Source organism: Cyprinus carpio, chromosome A14 (genome assembly GCF_018340385.1).
Source record: "Cyprinus carpio isolate SPL01 chromosome A14, ASM1834038v1, whole genome shotgun sequence".
Taxonomy (NCBI): domain Eukaryota; kingdom Metazoa; phylum Chordata; class Actinopteri; order Cypriniformes; family Cyprinidae; genus Cyprinus; species Cyprinus carpio.
In genome coordinates this window covers 9,240,310-9,259,452 of record NC_056585.1, presented here as the reverse complement: position 1 = coordinate 9,259,452, position 19,143 = coordinate 9,240,310, and the positions used below count along the sequence as shown (strand labels likewise).

General features: G+C 36.8%; 1 protein-coding gene across 3 annotated transcripts in view; it reads right to left on the bottom strand.

Moving 5' to 3' along the window:
- The window catches only part of LOC109046274 (platelet-derived growth factor receptor beta-like), a 51,003-nt gene that overhangs the window by 8,572 nt on the left and 23,288 nt on the right, over nt 1-19,143 (bottom strand). For all 3 annotated transcript variants that reach the window (XM_042770577.1, XM_042770576.1, XM_042770578.1), the window contains exons 3-17: nt 18,728-19,012; nt 17,371-17,628; nt 14,390-14,520; nt 8,755-8,920; nt 7,480-7,651; nt 7,277-7,392; nt 5,938-6,061; nt 4,422-4,630; nt 3,798-3,892; nt 3,588-3,720; nt 3,323-3,427; nt 3,130-3,240; nt 2,873-3,029; nt 1,861-2,027; nt 1,046-1,161 (exon numbers count right to left, since the gene is read on the bottom strand). In XM_042770577.1, the coding sequence (XP_042626511.1) occupies nt 1,046-1,161; nt 1,861-2,027; nt 2,873-3,029; nt 3,130-3,240; nt 3,323-3,427; nt 3,588-3,720; nt 3,798-3,892; nt 4,422-4,630; nt 5,938-6,061; nt 7,277-7,392; nt 7,480-7,651; nt 8,755-8,920; nt 14,390-14,520; nt 17,371-17,628; nt 18,728-19,012 (2,345 nt within the window). The remainder of the gene's footprint in view (nt 1-1,045; nt 1,162-1,860; nt 2,028-2,872; nt 3,030-3,129; nt 3,241-3,322; nt 3,428-3,587; nt 3,721-3,797; nt 3,893-4,421; nt 4,631-5,937; nt 6,062-7,276; nt 7,393-7,479; nt 7,652-8,754; nt 8,921-14,389; nt 14,521-17,370; nt 17,629-18,727; nt 19,013-19,143) is intronic.

The following is a 19,143-nucleotide window of genomic DNA, read 5'->3' as shown; positions in this document are numbered from 1 at the left end:
GCTCTCTTCCCACATGGGTCTGTCGTACTCTTTAGCCAATCAGATGCGAGCTTACCATTCAACCAATCATATCATAAGCCGCTGAGAGTGCATTCAAGGAGCACGATTCTGCGCACCTTTTGCGCAATATGGATTAATTAGAACAGAAATTAAGCCTTTACATCAGTAATCCCATAGACAGTAAAAAAAAATGGACACAGCGACCCAATTGGAACTCAATTGAGACAAGTAAAGCCCGATTTTTAGCGATTTTTAGAACTTCTATTTTCTGACGCGCGCAGACTCAAACTAAGCTTGATGACGTCAGCAACCTGTCTGACAGATGTAAATCTTCTAGTAGCTGTGCGTGCAAACTGCCATCGTTAATCTTGCAGAGACGGCGAGCTTGAGCGGGGAGATCTTTGGCGTGAGTGAGCAGGAGTAAGTATTCTGATTAATTATTTTGTATAGTATTTTAAAATGTAACGCCAGGGCTTCTATGGGCTTCTCTCTTGACGTCTCCCCGATGCCTGCGAGCTTCTGAATGCACTCTCAGTGGCTTATGATATGATTGGTTGAATGGTAAGCTCGCATCTGATTGGCTAAAGAGTACGACAGACCAAAGTGGGAAGAGAGCTCTGCCAGGAAAGTCTCAAAAACACACACACAAAAATCGAGTGGATTCGTAGTAAATGACGATTTGTACATTCAGACACTCGTACATTTTAAACATTCAAAGGTTTTTGTGCACAGTTGTATATCTACGAATTGTGTTATGCATTTGTGAAATGTATTTTATGAATATATAATTTTATTTTGCGCATGTGAATTGCTTTTTGTGAATATATATTTTTTTCATGCACGTGAATTTTTTTTGTGTGCACGTGAATTAGGTTTCATGCATGTGAAATTGTCTACGCATGTGTGAATCGTGTTTTTTGCGTGAATTATATTTGAGACTAATCTGTCTCCATAGTGTGTGTGTGTGTGTGTGTGTGTGTGTGTGTGTGTGTGTGTGTGTGTGTGTGTGTGTGTGTGTGTGTGTGTGTGTGAGACAGACACTCACATTCTTTGAAGCCAGGAACTCCATGCCTTTGGCCACCTGATAACTGAAACCCACGAGATCAGTGTAGCTCAGAACTGGAGAATCACTGATGACCAGAGACTGATCCACCCTGTGACCTGTGATAAACACACACAATTAATCACACACACACACACACACACACACACACACACACACACACACACACACACACACAACATCTGATTGCAAATACAAAAAAACATGCAATACCATGGCATTCTCTGACGTACCGCTGAAAAAAGTATTATTTTTTTTACTGACCCCAAACTTTTGAATGGCTTTTGAAAGCAGCACAACTGTTTTCAGCACTGTTAATAATCAGAAATGTTTCTTATAATTGTTAATTGTGATTATTATTAATAATTATTATTTTTAATTCCTATTTACTTTTCTGAATTTACTGTGCTATTAATTATTATTAAAAACAAATGCAATGCAATTAAAAAATGTTTCTGAAATAATTGTTTATTGTGACTATTATTAATACATGCAATCAAAATGCACAATTTTATATAAATTATTATTTTTTTATTTGCATAAAGTATATTTATTATTAATAAATGCAATGCAATTAAAATGCACAATTGTATATGTTTTATAATGAATATTTTTATTTTATATATTAAATTGATCATTTTACGTAGGTATTTAAGGTTTTCTGGGTGCTTGCTATAGATGCTGTGTTAAGAAGACTGACTAAATGTGGTCAAACCACAGTAACGCAGAGCTTTGAGAGGCTTGTAGCTGTAGTTGATCTGAAGGTCTGCAGACAGCGGGATGAGTATGTACTGTACCTTGCTCCTGATAGATGTCTTGCTGGTAAGGAGACTCGTAGGGTGATGGCTGGATATCTGCGTACTCGATAGAGTCGGAGAGCTCCTGCATTGGCACATATTCGGTCTGCTCGTCTTTGGTCATGTCCATGTATCCTCCATCACACTCGCTGCCGAACGACACGTATCTGCAAAGCACAGATACATAACCTGATTACATTTGGTTTACTTCATCAAATGCTACACTCGAGCATGATGATATTAACCATAACACTTCATGTTATTTTTAAACACACACTACCAGTCAAAAGCTTTTGATTCCTCTGCTCACCAAGGATGCATTTATTTGCTAAAAACAGTGAAATATTATTACTATTTTAAATATTGTAAAATGTAATTTATTCCTGCGATCAAAGCTGAATTTTCAGCATCATTACAGTGTCACATGATCCTTCAGAAATCCTTCTAATATGCTGATTTGCTCAAGAAACATTTCTGATCATTATCAGTGTTTTTGTGGAAATTGTGATGCATTTTATTTTTCAGGATTCTTTGATGAATAGAAAGTTCAAAAGAACCCCATTTTTTTTAAATAGAAATCTTTTGTATCATCATAATTGTCCTCACTGCCACTTTTAATTAATTTAATGCATCATTGAATAAAAGTATATATTTCCAAACTTTTAAACAATAATGTATCATGGTTTCCACAAAACATGAAGCAGCATCAAATTAGAATATTAGAATGATTTCTAAAGGATCATGTGACACTGAAGACTGGTGAAAATTCACTTTTGCACAATTTATTCACAAGAATAAATGACATTTTACAATGTATTCGCATAGAAAACAGCTTCTTTGAATTGCAATAATATTTTTTACTGCATTTTTAATAGCTTAAATAAATAATTTAGGAAATGCAGCCTTGGTGAACTGAAGACACTTCTTTCAAAAACATAAAAAATAATAATCATTCCAAACTTTTATTGATATGTGCAATAGGAGAATGAAATCACATGTTCGTTTGTCTTACTCTTTCCTGGTCGACACATCGCTGTCGTTACAGATCTGGTTGCCGTTGGTGATGTGGTTCTTGTCGGCGTAGTGCTGGAGGAAGCTGTGCTTGTTCCTGTGCAGATAGTCAACCAGATCGCCATAGCGACAGTATTCTGTCACCAGATACAGCGGACCTGTGGAACAACAAATAAAGACACAACAAACCTGAAATGAACTCCTCAAAAGGTCTGATCTAAGGAGTTGTCTAGGAAGGCTCGGCTGCTGTCTGCTCACCGTGTTTGGTACAGGCGCCCAGCAGGTTGACGATGTTGAGGTGAGGACCCAGGTGACTCATGATCTTGAGTTCAGACATCAGAGCTTGAGTCTCGCTCCTCCGTGCCGTCGCTGCAGTGAGCAGACAACACGATTAACTATAATCATCAATCACACTCACATACGTGTGTGTAACCGAGTGTTTCACACGCACATTTCAGCATTTTCACTGCCACTTTAGTGGCAGACTGGGAGTGGCCGAAACCGTACGCCGTCGCCTCGACAACACGCCCGAAGGCTCCAGATCCCAGCGTCCGACCTGAAGAAACACATGCATTTCAATACATAAACATCTGGACTTACCAACAGTGAGTGGTTGCTATAGGCAGCTGCTAAACAGTTGTGTTTTTGGCCACATTCAGTGTCCATGTACAGGAAAAGCTGAGTATTAAGATAAGATATTAAGATCCCGCTCTCACCCAGCACCAGACTGTCCCGCGGCATCTCCCAGGCCAGGTCATAGGGCAGGTGAATGGGGTCGACGTAGATGTACTCGTGCCCATCCAAACTGACCGATTCGATCACCTTCCACCTGATTTCATAGCGCGGCTTCTGCAGAGTTCCAGTTCAGCAATGTTAAATCTAAATGCTAAGTCTCAGTCAGACAGACAGGATGTGAGGTCACTGACCTTCCTCCACACAGCGATGAGGATGATGATGGAGATGATGGCGATGACCACCAGCGCTAAGACAGCAGCCAGAACTGCCACCTGAGAAAACAGCGCTGGAGAGAAAACACAGTTTTTATCAACTCAATTCAAAAACACACTAAACAGTGTAAAACAGAGACTGGATAGGTTTCACTATCCAATCAATCACTTCCTGTGCTACATTCTTTTTTTCTCATTGAATAACCCTTACATATGTCAAGTTAGGAAAGTAAAATGGTACAAAACCGAAGACTCGTGTTGACTTTAATTCAAGGCGGCCCGGGACTGTGGGCTCATATAGATATAGAGTCAATAAGAAGTGTTTTCGCAGCTCTGGCAGGTGTTTGTGTTTCTGGGTTTTCTCACGGCTGAACCAGTATCAGGTTCTCAATGAGCTCAACGGGTTTCACGCCACATTCACGGAGCTAATGAAAGCAGTCCTGGAGGATCCGAAAAGTCACTCTGTGTTTGATCTCCACGGGTGCTGCTCCATTCAACAGATCCTCATTTCACACATTCACAAAGAGGCTCTAACACCCTCCTGACACACATACACACACACACACACACACACACACACACACACACACACACGTTACTCACTGCTGTTGACCAGTCTGATGTCTCGGGCTCGAGCTCCTCTCTCGTTGCGGGCCTCGCAGCGGATGGTGAGCAGCTGCGGCCGCAGGAGAGTCACCTGACTGTGCACCTGGTGGATCTTGCGCGTGATGTTGTAGGTGAAGTTAGTCTGGATGGTGACTTTCTCAGGATCCTCCACTAGAGGGCTCCACGCCACACTTTTGTTACTGCACCTGATGACAACAGAAGGGAATACTAGTGTACTGATTTCTGCATACTGTACAGAATATACATATTAGTTACATATACATATTAGCTGTACGGTATATACTGTACAGTAATATATGTATTAGTTATTATTACACAATACAAGGATATGTTAGCAGTGTTTCTCTAATTTTCTGTAAGAAAATATATATTATATTTAATATATTTTATTAAACTAATTAAAAAGTTAAACTACTTAAGAATTAAATTATTAAGTTAAACTTTATTAAACTAATTAAAAAGTGACACTAATTAAGTATTAAATTACATATCTAATTAAATTTAACAATATTTATTTGCTAATAAATTTACTTATTTTTAAATGAAGTAAATTTATTAGCAAATAAATAAATTTTTCCTTATTTGATAATTAATTTTACTCTATGTAATGTTTTAATAGTTAGATGTTTTTTAAAGCAATTAAATATTTTGTTATTTAATTTAATATTTATTTGATTTAGTATTTCTTTTAATTACATTAAGTTAATCAAATTAAATATAAATTTAAGTAAATTAAATATTAAACAAAGGTAATGTTTAACATATGTCAAACAATGTTTAACATAAATTATCCAAATATATATATATATATATATATATATATATATATATATATATATATATATATATATATAAATCATATATGGTTGTGTCATATTCTGGTAGTTTAACAAAAAAATTATCCAAAAAATAAAAAAAAAAAAAAAAAAACACACAAAAAACATAAATAAATATATAACAAAAAATTAAAAAACACACACATACACATCAAAATGCACAAAGGCAATTTACAAACCAGATAAAACACACCCAATATTATACATGCATTATATCTGCGCCTCATAAGTGTGCTGCACCCATGACGGAAGTGTGCAGTGATAGGAGAGGTGTGCACTAATGGCCGTTACAGCATATGTGCTATATATTATTCATACAGAAGTATTTCTGTGCAGCTCTTTGGTGTTTTAATCAGTGTTTGGATGATGGACAGACACAAACTTCATTACGCTGATGTGTGTGTTTATGTAATGCTTTCTGAGTGCTCTGCAAACTCATCAGCCCTATATTTACTCATCTCGCAAACAGCTTATATTAAATATGAATGATAGTCATTAAAGAGGAAATATTTAAAAAATGCTGGCTGATAATCTAGTATTGCACCTCACGGTATGTGCTGCTCACTTTGGTGGGAGCCTAACAAATGCACGGACTCATATACGATGTATTTGTAATGATGATGATGATGATGATGATGAAGAAGGTGTGTCATTACTTGGGCATGCTGTCACAGCTGAACCACTGAATGCTGGGAGACGGTACTCCCTCTGCCACACAGGTGACCGCGTGCTTCTTACCAGGCAGCTGATGGTCAGAGAGTTCAGTTATCTGTGGAGGAACTACAGAGACAGGAAATGACATCAGTCAACAACATTGATACAAACAAAATATATCACAGAACATATGAGAAAATAACCGATCAAGAAGCTTACAGGTGAATAGTCATTTTTAAATACAAGTAATGAGTAATTTATTTATTTATTTATTAATTGAATTAAACCAATTAGATTTTCCATTAAATATTAAATTAAATTTACAGATTTAAATATTAAATTACAGTACATATACTTAGATTAAATTAAACATTGAATTAAATATTAAATTATACTAAATTAAACAATTTAAATATAAAATTACATATTTAAATATATTAAATGAATTAAATAATACATTAAATATTAAATTAAACTATTGAATTATTAAATGAAGTTAATTATCAAATAAATGCATAAAAATAGGTTAAACTAAATAAATATTAAATTACATATGTAATTAAATTACACAAATTAAATATTTGGTTATATTATAATACATTAAATGAAATATTAAAATAAAATAAACTATTTAAATATTAAATAAAGTAAAATTATCAAATTTCATCAAAATTAAATTCAACTATTTAAATTTTAAATTACATATGTAATTCAATTAAACAAATAACATACTGAATGAAGTAAAATTAATTGTAAAAATAAATTAAACATTTAACTAAACTATTTAAATTTAAATTACATATGTAACTAGATTAAACAAATTAATATTTTGTGAAATATTTAATTACATTAAATAAAATTAATTAAATATTGAACACAAATATTTGGTCAATAAAATAAAATAAAATAAAATAAAATAAAATAAAATAAAATAAAATAAAATAAAATAAAATAAAATAAAATAAATGGTTTCACAGTAATCCAAACATGATCATGTGACACTGAAGACTGAAGTAATGATGCTGAAAATTCAGCTTTGCATCACAGATATAAATTACATTTTACAATAAATTCACATAGAAAACAGCTACCTTAATAATGATATTTGACATTTTATAAGTTTTACTGTATTTTTAATCAAATAAATGCAGCATCTATGAGCATAAAAGACTTTAAAGGCATTAAAAATCTCACCCACACCAAACTAAATTAAATTGCAATACATTACATGCAGGGTTTCACAGTGATACCAACAGCTGGTGTTATTCTTGGCCCAGACTTAAACAGGTGTCTGTTTTCAGGAAATGGGGCGGTGTGTAAATAGATGTCAAACTGTCTCACCTTTCACCTCTAGGTCAAAGGTCAAGTCTTTAAAGTCATCTTCGTTTTGGACACTGACGGTGTAGAGACCCATCTGCTCCAGTCGGATCCTGACCAGAGTCAGTGTGCTGACAAACCTGCAGCAGATCCAGAGCACACGTCTGACATCCTGTGGAAAGGTTTAATGTTGTTTAATAGAGCTCATGTACTGAGAGGATCTTTACCGGGTCTCGTTTTCCTGTCTGGTGTTGTGTCCTCTAATAGCAGTGCCGTCTTTGGTCCAGTGGACGGTGGGTTTGGGATACGCCTGGATCTCCACCGTCAGCTCCACGTTTTCTCCAAGCTGCGCCGAGACGTTCCTGTCCAGATGAGAAGAAAGAGCCACGAATCCTTTCTCTACAGACAGACAGAAGAAAATATCATGCTTACAAACAGTCACGGTGAGTTACACTGAAGTATATCAGGGTTTCCACAAAAATAATAAGCAGCACAACTGTTTTCAACACTGATAATAATCAGAAATGTTTCTTGAGAATCAAATCAGCATATTAATATGATTTCTGAAGGATCATGTGACACTGAAGACTGGAGTAATGATGCTGAAAATTCAGCTCTGATCACAGGAAAAAATTACATTTTACAATAAATTCACATAGAAAACGGCTACTTTAAAAATGATATTTCACATTTTTATTATTTTTACCGTTTTTTTGTTTGTTTGTTTGTTTCTTATCAAATAAATGCAGTCTCTATGAGCATAAAAGACTTTAAAAGCATTAAAAATTTCACCTACCCCAAACTTTTGAAAGCTAGTGTATCAAATTATGATGCCTTACAAGCAAGAGAGAGTGAGTTTTGCTTGCTCATCTTTCTACATAATCTATTTAATATTCCATAAGTGAGCTCATGCTCACAGCTGATAGATCATAATCGAAACATTCAGGTGCTAAAAGCTTTCTTCATAAAGGCTTGCCTGCAGTCACTGCATCCTGTGTGTGTAAGTGCTGCAGACCGCATTGATCTACAGTCAGCTCCTGTGACCTGCGTATGCGCTACTCCAGGGTTAGAATCACTAGGATACTATTAAAGATTTATTTTATGTGATATAAGTTTTTCTCATGTTTTCTTTTTTTTTTTTTTTTACTATAATAACCTATATATAATATATATATATATATAAAATTAATTTTTATTTCAGTTATTTTAGTATATTAAGTTAAAATAAATGAAAATGAGAAATGCTGACTTGGCAGCTTGCGGAAATAAATTTAATTATAATTATTGAATAAAATAAAAAATACAAAACAGATAAATAATTTATGCTTCTCTTAGTGTGTGTGTGTGTGTGTGTGTGTGTGTGTGTGTGTGTGTGTGTGTGTGTGTTTTTTTTTTCAGGTTTTCATGGTTTTAGTTAACTCTAATAACCCTGTTGTTGACTGGCACTGATTTGAGACTTTATTCTATACTTTATGTTAATGTGATGCATCTGCAGCTCTTACCCAGTACAGTGATGTTAATACTAGCTGAAGCTTTATGGTTCTGCACACCCTCATTCACGTTACAAATGTACTGTCCTGATCTGGCCAGAGACACGTCTGTGATGTTGAGACAGGACCGCATGCTCCTGGACGACAGGACATCAGTCAAGAGCTCAACGCCCCCCGTCTGTGGGAAAAATGTTTGGGGTTTTTAGTGTTAGAAACTTTCTAACTTTTCCACTAGCATGCAATATTTGCTCCTAGAAACTGATTTTCAGGGGCATTTATTTTCTTTTTTTTAATCATACAAAAAAACATAAAAATTATTATTTTTGTCCATTTGAATATTAAATATTATTTTTTTTAAATGATTACAAATACTTTAATCATATAATATAAATAAATAAAATGTTACATATTTTTAAGTTTTTCAAAGCAAATGTCCAATAATTAGAATTACCAATTAATGCAAAAATATAACATTCAAAAACACACTCATTTGTTCAAACAAACTCCACAATTTGAATTTTAGGTGCATTTTTGTTATTTTTGTGGCATTTTTGCCCCAAAACCAGCTTAATTTCTAACTGGTGTACTTTTACATTTATTTATTTGGCAGGAACTTTTATCCAAAGCGATTACATTGCATTCACTGCAAAAAAAACTACATTAAACACTTCACTTACAGATAGCTACAGACCTGTCTCTCTCCTTCCATTCATAGCGAAAACCCTCGAAAGAGTTGTTTTCAACCAGTTATCCTTGTTTCTCTCACAGAACAACAAACTGGACGATAACCATCTGGTTTCAGGATTGGCCATTCAACTGAGACTGCGCTACTGTCAGTCACAGAAGAAAGTTCTTATTCTGCTGGATCTATCTGCTGCTTTTGATACTGTCAATCATCAGATCCTCCTGTCTGCCCTCTCATCACTGGGCATCACAGGGATTCCACTTCACTGGCTTGAATCCTATCTCATTGGTAGGTCTTTCAGGGTGGCTTGGGGAGGGGAGGTATCCAAAGCACATCAACTTCAGTCCAGTTCTTGGACCCCTCCTCTTCTCCGCATACACGACATCACTGGGTCCCATCATACAGCAACATGGCTTCTCCTACCATTCCTATGCTGATGACACACAGCTCTATCTTTCATTTCAACCAGATGATCCAATAGTAGCTGCACAGATGGTGTTATCTATTGCTCTCGATGGCGCCGCAGACGGCTGCTTCAGTGCTTGGCTCTCCAGTGTTTGTACAGTTTTTGTTTGTTTTTGCTGTGTTTTGTTTGTCAAACACGATCAGTTTCACCAGGGATGAACTGCTGAACATTCGGCAGAACACACCACAAAATCTTTTACCGGATTTCAATTATTCAGACGTTTTACTGAACGTTGTTGTCGGTGGAGCAGCGGCGCTAATCAAACGATTCAAAAAGCGCAGACGAGGGAAGCGAGCAGGTGCGCTCATTAGACTCAGGAAGCGCTGATTTCGAACGCTGTTGCCTAGCATCCATCTGGCAAATCTCCGCTCTCTACCCAACAAAACGGACAAAATCCTTCTGCTCTCCCGGACAAATAAAGATTTCTCACACTCTGCTGCTCTGTGTTTCACGGAAACCTGGCTGAATGACGCCATCCCAGACAGCGCGCTCCATCTGCCGGACTTTCAGCTATTTAGAGCAGATCGCGATGCAGAATCAACAGGGAAATCGTGCGGCGGCGGGACATGCTTTTACATCAATGAACGGTGGTGTACAGATGTAACTGTGTTAAAGAAGATGTGTTGTTCAGATCTCGAAACACTCTTCATTAACTGCAAGCCGTTTTATTCGCCGGGGGAGTTTCACTTGTTCATTCTGGTGAGTGTTTACATCCCTCCGCAAGCGCACATAAGCCTGGCTTTACAGAAATTCATTGATCAGGTCACGGAGACAGAACAACAACACCCGGACTCTGTTTTAATCATTCTTGGAGACTTTAATAAAGCCAATCTCTCCCGTGAACTGCCAAAATACAGACAGCATGTTATACAATTAAAACCGGAATTCATGTCCCACCAGAGACAGTAATATATTGGATCACTGTTACACCACAATAAAGGATGCATATCACTCTGTTTCATTAGCAGCTTTGGGGCTCTCTGATCACTGTCTGGTTCATCTTATACCAACCTACAGGCAGAAACTTAAATCTGCTAAACCTGTAGTAAAGACTGTAAAGAGATGGACCAACGAAACAGAGCAGGATTTACAAGCTTGTTTCGACCTCACTGATTGGAGTGTTTTTGAAGCTGCTTCCACCGATCTGGACCAACTCACAGAGACTGTAACATCCTATATACGTTTTTGTGAGGATATGTGTATTCCTACCAGGACTTATTTAACATTCAACAATGATAAGCCATGGTTTACAGCAAAACTCAGACATCAAATCAGTGAAAACGATGTGCACCAGGTCTTCAGGAAGAACAAAAAAAGAAAAGCACCAGGCCCAGATGGTGTTACACCAGCCTGTCTGAAAACCTGTGCTGACCAGCTGGCCCACATCTTTTCATAGATCTTCAACAGATCTCTGGAGTTGTGTGAAGTGCCTTCCTGCTTCAAACGCTCCACCATCATCCCCGTTCCAAAGAAACCCAAGATAACAGGACTTAATGACTACAGACCTGTGGCTCTAACGTCTGTTGTCATGAAGTCATTTGAAAAACTTGTTCTGGCTTATCTGAAGGACATAACTGGACCCTTACTGGACCCCCTGCAGTTTGCTTACCGAGCAAACAGGTCCGTGTATGATGCAATCAACATGGGATTGCACTTCATCCTACAACATCTGGACAAAACAGGGACTTATGTGAGGATCCTGTTTGTGGACTTTAGTTCGGCTTTCAACACCATCATCCCAACAGCCCTCCAGACCAAACTGACTCAGCTCTCTGTTCCTAGCTCTATCTGTCAGTGGATCACCAGCTTTCTGACCGACAGGCAACAGCTAGACAGACTGGGGAAATACATGTCCAACAGCTGCTCCAACAACACTGGTGCCCCTCAGGGATGTGTTCTCTCCCCACTGCTCTTCTCCCTGTACACCAACGACTGCACCTCTAAAGACCCCTCTGTCAAGCTCCTGAAGTTTGCAGATGACACCTCCTCCAGGATGGTGACGAGTCTGCTTACAGACAAGAGGATGAGCAGCTGGCTGTCTGGTGCAGTCTTAACCACCTGGAGCTGAACACTCTCAAAACAGTGGAGATGATCGTGGACTTCAGGAGAAACCCCCCTGCACTCCCCCCACTCACCATCATAGACAGCACTGTGGCTTGCAGTGGAGTCATTCAGATTCCTGGGAACCACCATCTCTCAGGACCTGAAGTGGGACAATCACATTTGACTCCATTGTTAAAAAGGCCCAACAAAGGTTGTACTTCCTTTGCCAGCAGAGGAAGTTTAACCTGCCACAGGAGCTGCTGAAACAGTTCTACTCAGCCGTCATTGAGTCTGTCCTGTGTACTTCAATAACTGTCTGGTTTGGTTCAGCTACAAAATCAGACATCAGAAGACTACAGAGAACAGTCCGGACTACTGAAAGGATTACTGGTGCTCCCCTGCCCACCCTTCAAGAACTGTATACATCCAGAGTTAGGAAAAGGGCTCAGAAAATCACTCTGGATCCCTCACATCCAAGTTACCCCCTTTTTGAACTTTTGCCATCTGGCCGGCTCTTCAGAGCCGCAAATACCAGGACAGTCAGGCACAAGAACAGTTTCTTCTCCCAGGCAATCTACCTCATGAACAGTTAAATGTTCCCCACTTATGCAATAAAAATGTGCAATATCCTTATATTTATTTGTTACCCCTCCATCCAAGTACATCTCTGCATCTTACTCTATTCTATTCCATTATCATCTATAGCACAACTGTTCATACAATTTATTTATTTGGAATTTTATTTTTTTATTTTTCTGTGTGTTGTTGTTGTCTCTGTGTACTGGAAGCTTATGTCACTAAAACAAATTCCTTGTATGCGTAAGCATACTTGGCAATAAAGCTCTTTCTGATTCTGATTCTGATTTCTCAGGCTGCCTGGCAGACATCTCGGCATGGATGAAAGTATATCACCTACAGCTCAACCTGGCAAAGACTGAGCTTCTTGTCTTGCCTGCCACTCCAACTCTACTGTATGATTTCTCCATCCAGCTAGGTTCTTCTAAAATTTCCCCATCAACTTCGGTCAGAAATCCTGGTGTAACCTTTGATGACCAGCTGACCTTCAAAGACCACATTGCAAAGACTGCTTGATCTTGCAGGTTTGCATTGAACAACATCAGAAAAATCAGGCCCTTTCTAATGGAGCATGCTGGACAACTTCTTGTTCAGTCCCTTGTCATTTCTAGGCTTGACTACTACAATGTTCTTCTGGATGGACTTTGATCAAGCACAATCAAACCTCTACAAATGATTCAGAATGCAGCGGCACGACTGGTCTTCAACGAGCCGAAAAGAGCCCATGTTATACCTCTCTTTAACTCCTTGCACTGGCTACCGATTGCGGCTCGCATAAAGTTCAAGACATTAATGCTTGCATATAGAACAGCCACAGGCTCAGCACCTGCCAACTTCTACTCACTACTACGAATCTACATCCCCTCCGGAAGTCTGAGATCCGCTAGTGAGTGACGCTTCGTGATACCATCGTAGAGAGGCACAAAATCACTTTCCAGAACATTCTCGTTCACCATTTCTGGCTGGTGGAATGATCTTCCCACCCCTATCCGGAATGCGGAATCCCTGACAATTTTCAAGAGACAGCTGAAAACTCATCTCTTTCAAAGCTACTTGACTTCATAAAATAAATAAATAAATAAATAAATTCTCTTCCTCTTTATTTATTCATTCTCTTTCAAGCTTGTACTGTACTTATTTGAATAATGTCTAAAACTTGGTATTACAAGCACTTCCTGTGTCTGCCTCTTTAAGAAGAATCGCTTTATGTATCCCCAATTGTAAGTCGTTTTAGATAAAAGTGTCTGCGAAATGACTAAATGTAAATGTAAAAAAAAATAATAATAATTCTTCCTCGGTATTTTTAACTTGTTATCCAGTTCAAAAATGTAAACATCCTTAAAATAAGATACATTTATGTGAAAAGCAAAATGACCTAAGATATTAAGTCTTGTTTTCTGAAAAAAAAAAAAAAAAAAAAAAATCTTGATTTAGGAACGTTTAGATATTTGTACTGGAAAACCAAACACAAATACTGAGGAGGAAAATGTTCAAGGGAAACAAACCCATATTTCCTGGGAATTCAAAACCATGACTAGCCCCATGATTGTGTTAACATTTAACTGACCCCTCTAAAACCAGCAAACCTGACTAGTGGAGACCAGTTCAGTGGCAAGTCAAAACCAGCAAACCACCTCAGGCTGCATCTGTTTTTTCAGAAATTAACAACAAAAATGAGGCGATATTCATTATGCTAATGTGCATAAACTAGAACTAAAATCTTTTTTTGATTTACCTCTTAATAAAAACACATGTTCCTCGTGAAGGTGTGGCCACACATCTTGAGCTCATTTCAACATGCAGAGCTTCTCACGGGAGCTCTCAGTGCTCGATCGAGAAAATAATGAAACAAAGAGTTTTATTTTCAGCCCACTCACGTCTTTGTTGGGAATGTCCCAAACGAAGAAGACGAGCTCCACGCCATGAACTGTGCAGTTGATGTTCAGCGTCTCGCCCTGTTTCAGGACCGTTTTGGAGGCGTTGATGTAGGGATCCAGAGCCTCAGGAACTGAAGCCATGTGTGTGAACGAAAGAACAAAAACAGCTATTGGTTGATATAAAATAAATCATCTGATGTGTTTATGAAAGACTCGGTCCGGTAAATGTGTAACACATGGACTCTCTCTATGATTTTACCATCTTACAAACACAAATTAAAAGAAAATGCTGAGCATTTTAACTCAAAACAGAAAATAATTGCCTGTAATGTTGTTACATGAATGGTAAATACAGTCAGAAATATCTGTAATATTAAAGCATTAGCAGACCATATATATAGGACAAATATGAAAATAATTTCTCCTACACTGCAAATACATATGCTTGTTTATGCTTTAGACGAGAACAAATATCTTCCAATGGGGTCCGCAAAAAATAAACTTAATTAAAAAACTAAATTAACCAAGTTTTATAATGATTTTGATTTTAAAGCCCCCCAAAAAGTGCATCCATCTATTATATAAAGGGCTCTGCATGGCTCCTGGTGGTTAATAAAGGCCTTCTGAAGCAAAGCAATGCGTTTGTGTAAGAAAAATATCCACATTTAAAACATTCACGTTGACAAGAGAGTGGCGTTCCAGCCTATGATGTGGGACGTAGCTCTGGAGAGAATAGTCTCACAAGAACCAAGTTTTGTTTACTGCAAAGAAACACCATGTGAATAAGTGAATTGCTTTAGCCATACTCTACGTTTTATTAGTCTTAAAATGGTGAGTTCGTGTGTATATCTAGGATGCTTCCACATAACTAAAGTCGTGTTTACCTCCTTGTGTCAGTATTTTGTTGAAGCACCTTTTGCTTTAATTACAGCCTTTAGTCTTTTGGGATTTGTCTCTACTAACTTTGCACATCTAGACTTTGCCATATTTGCACACTCTTCTTTACAGAACTGCTCAAGTTCAGTTAAATTTGACAGTGACTGTGGACTGCAGTCTTCTGTCATTCCACAGATTTTTTAATGGGGTTTAAGTCTGGGCTCTGACTAGGCCATGCAAGAACATTCACCTTTTTCTTCTTCAACCACTGTTGTATTTATTTACAGTTTTTTTTTTTCAATTGCTAACATCCTTTTGTCCAATCTGTAGTCACATTTTCAAAACACTATACACAATTAGCACATCAGTCTGTTGTGACCATACCTTTAACACAATTCATGTTGTTTTCACACAATATTCAGTAAATTAACACATTTCTAAAATGCTTAAATTTTCTTTTCACGTAAGCTTACCCCATACCAAAATCACAGATCTTTCTTATCTTTTTTACAAATGCTTAAACACAGCATGACAGAAATGAAGACCTAATTTTCCAAACTTTAAATATAGTGTAAAGCCTCTACTTCTGCAACAACAGCAACTCAAAAGTATTGAAAAAATATCTCTATATAAAATATTTTAACAACTGATAAGCATTTTTAAGTAACAGATCACTAAAATATTTAGAAATAGCTGATTCAAGTCTCAGTTGGAGGAATAGTCAGGTGTTGATGCTCTTTCCATTACAGCAACATAGAGTAAAAAATACCTCTTTGAATTGTTTTTTTTAGATGCAGAACAACACAAAAATCAGAGAGAGAGAAAATAATGCCTGGGAGAGTAAGAGGAATAGTTGGATCAGAAGAAGATTGGTAAGGAAGAAGAAGAGGTAAGGGAGGGGGTAAGAATGTGTGCAGGACTTTGTTTGTTTGTTTGTTTGTTTGTTTTTCCCTCTTTCACATGTGGAACCTATGAAAGCTTATTTCTGCCACGGAATATAAAGGGTAATTGTGACTTTGTTTCATCTCACAGTTTTATTTCTTGCGATTGTGAATTTATCTCACAGTTCTGATAAAGTCTGAATTACAAGATGTAAACTCACAATTCCAAGAACAGAAGTCCAAATTGTGAGATAAAAAGTGCACAAAAAAAACAAAAAATTTTTTTTTTACTTTATCCTGTGACGGAAACAAGCTTCCATAGTAACCAAAGGCCATGTATGTTGTAATTTTTGTTGATCACTGGCATCAGCTACCATCCACATTCAACCCCCACCCACTGGAGAGCAACTTCAATCAAGGTTCCAAATGAATTTCTGCATAGAGGACCCCATTTTTTCTATTGTTCATTCTATAAAGTAATGACTCATTCAGTTTTAGACAGTATGTTGCCAAGAATGAACACATTCAACACTTAAAAATGTAAAATGGGTTTCAGTTGAAGGTAACTAAATTACAAAAAACAATGAATTTTTATATTGTCTATATGCAGGTAGAACTGTCAAACATATATAAGAAAGTAATGCAGTTTTTGCAAAGCCATCAACTGTTAGTATTTTGACAGTCACTGTGCTATGATTGTCTATATGTTCCTATTAGATACAAAAGTAGTGCTAATGTTTTGTCAAAATTACTCAATTTTGAATTGGGTTTGCTGTGTTTTGATAGAGTTAGTATATGTAGAAAAGGGTATTCAGCATTTTGAAATTTAGAGTTTGTATTTATTTAACAAAATGTGGTTTGGGCCAGAAAATGAACTATTTGGCTAATTGTGTGATGTAGGTGTGTTGCTGTGTTAAGAGTTTAGAAAAAGTACTTTAAGTATTGGTAAACTCTTGTTAGCAATTGAAAAAAACTGTAACAAAATGTGGTTTTGGCCAGTAAATTAACTATTTGCTAATTGTGTGAGGAAAGGTGTATTGCTTTGTTAAAAGTTTAGAAAAAGTACTTTAAGTATTGAAAAAATGCTTGTAAGCAATTGAAAAAAAAATGTAAATAAGGCACAATTGGAAATTCCAGTAAGTCTACTGAGCAATAAAAGACATTTGAGCAAAAAAGACCCTTCTTATGGTATAAAAAGAGCATTGGATCAAAATTCAAAATTACCAAATATACTGAAGACGTAGAAGAGGGGGGACTCTTTCTCCTCTCCGTTCAGCTCTCCTTTGCATTTGTAGGTTCTGTCCTCAAGGGCGGCGGTGTAGCCCGTGCTGGGGTTGTACGAACCCTCCACCTTTATCTCTGAGTCTTTTTCGTACAGAGCAACGTTTATCAAGGGATTCGTTACTAGACATGGGATCGTGCCTTCCACTCGCGTCTTAGTCACCATGAAATGATCGTTCTCGAGGAACCACACCTCAGGATCTGATGAGAACAGAATCAATGAATCAGTGTGTGTGAGAATTAATCAATAAGTGAATGATTGCGTGAGCAAATGAACAAATGAATCAATGCAGGAATCAAATGAATGCATGCAAACAATTCAGTGACTGAACAAATAATTTAAGGTGTTAATAAATGAATGAATGCATGAGAGAGTGAGTGAATGAATTAATGAATGAAAAAAACAATAAATGAATAAAAGTTTGAAAATAATGAAAGAATAAATGCATGAGTGAATGAACAAACTAATGAGAGAATCAATAAATTAATGAATGTGTGAGTAAATAAATGACTGCATAAGTGAATGAATGAATTAATTTAGGAATCAAGATATAAGTGAAAGAAATTAATGTGAGAATTAATGAATTAATGTGTGAGAAAATGTATAAATAAATGTGTCAATGTGAGAATCAATGAATGAATGAATGTGTCGGTGAATAAATGAACAAATCCCAGTGTGAAAGTATACAAATGAATGAATGCATGAGCATATGAACAAATTAATCACAGTGAGAATAAAATGAATGAATGCATGAGGGAATAAACGGTAATAACAAATAAATGTTAGAATAAACAATTGAATAAATGCATTAGTGAATTAAATTAAATAAATAAAACAAAAATAAAAATACAAAAAAATGAATGAACAACAAAAAAAATGAATGAATGAATGCATGACTTAATTAAATCAATGTGAGAATTACCAAATGAATGAATGAACAAATAAAGTGAGAATCAATAAATAAATGAACTCATGAGTGAAGGAATGAACAAATCATTGTTAGAATCAATAAAGGAATGAATACACGAGTGAATGAACAAAAGAATCAATGTGAAGACCAATAACTGAATGCACAAGTGAATGAAAGAAAAAATGAATGAATATGGAAGTAAAAATGGATCAAATAAAACTCACACAACATTAAATCAAAGGAAAAAATCACACATTTTAACATTTTAATGTTAAAATGTTCAAATATACAGTACAATGTCTGTTGTTTTTACGTGCTCTTTTGAAAACTCGCAGTTAATTAAGAAATGTATCAATTAAATAGTTTTGAATATTTGCATGAGTTCTTACCAGGCACAAACACAGCCACCTCTCTGGTCTCGTTTGTGCTGTTCTCTGAACACACATAGACGCCCGTGTGCTTCCACGTCACCTGCTCCAGACTGAGAACGCTGGAGGAGGGACTTCGCTTCTCGGTGTGGAACTCTGGAACATTCTCCTCCCGCTTGAAGCGCCAGGTGACGTTACTCCAGCCGGAGCAGGTGATGCTGAAGGAGGAGTTGATGGAAAGGACGACCTGAGTGACGCTGGGATTGAGCTCCAGACCTGAACTACCCAGACAGAGCAGGAGCAAACCTGCACAAAAACCAGCACTGAGATTAGTTCCACTTCACTCAAACAATAATGCTCTACAATAACTCAAGGTGTGCAAAAATTATTTGGGGAAAACAAATGTCAGGGTTCCTCCCTGAGATTTTGGGAAGAAC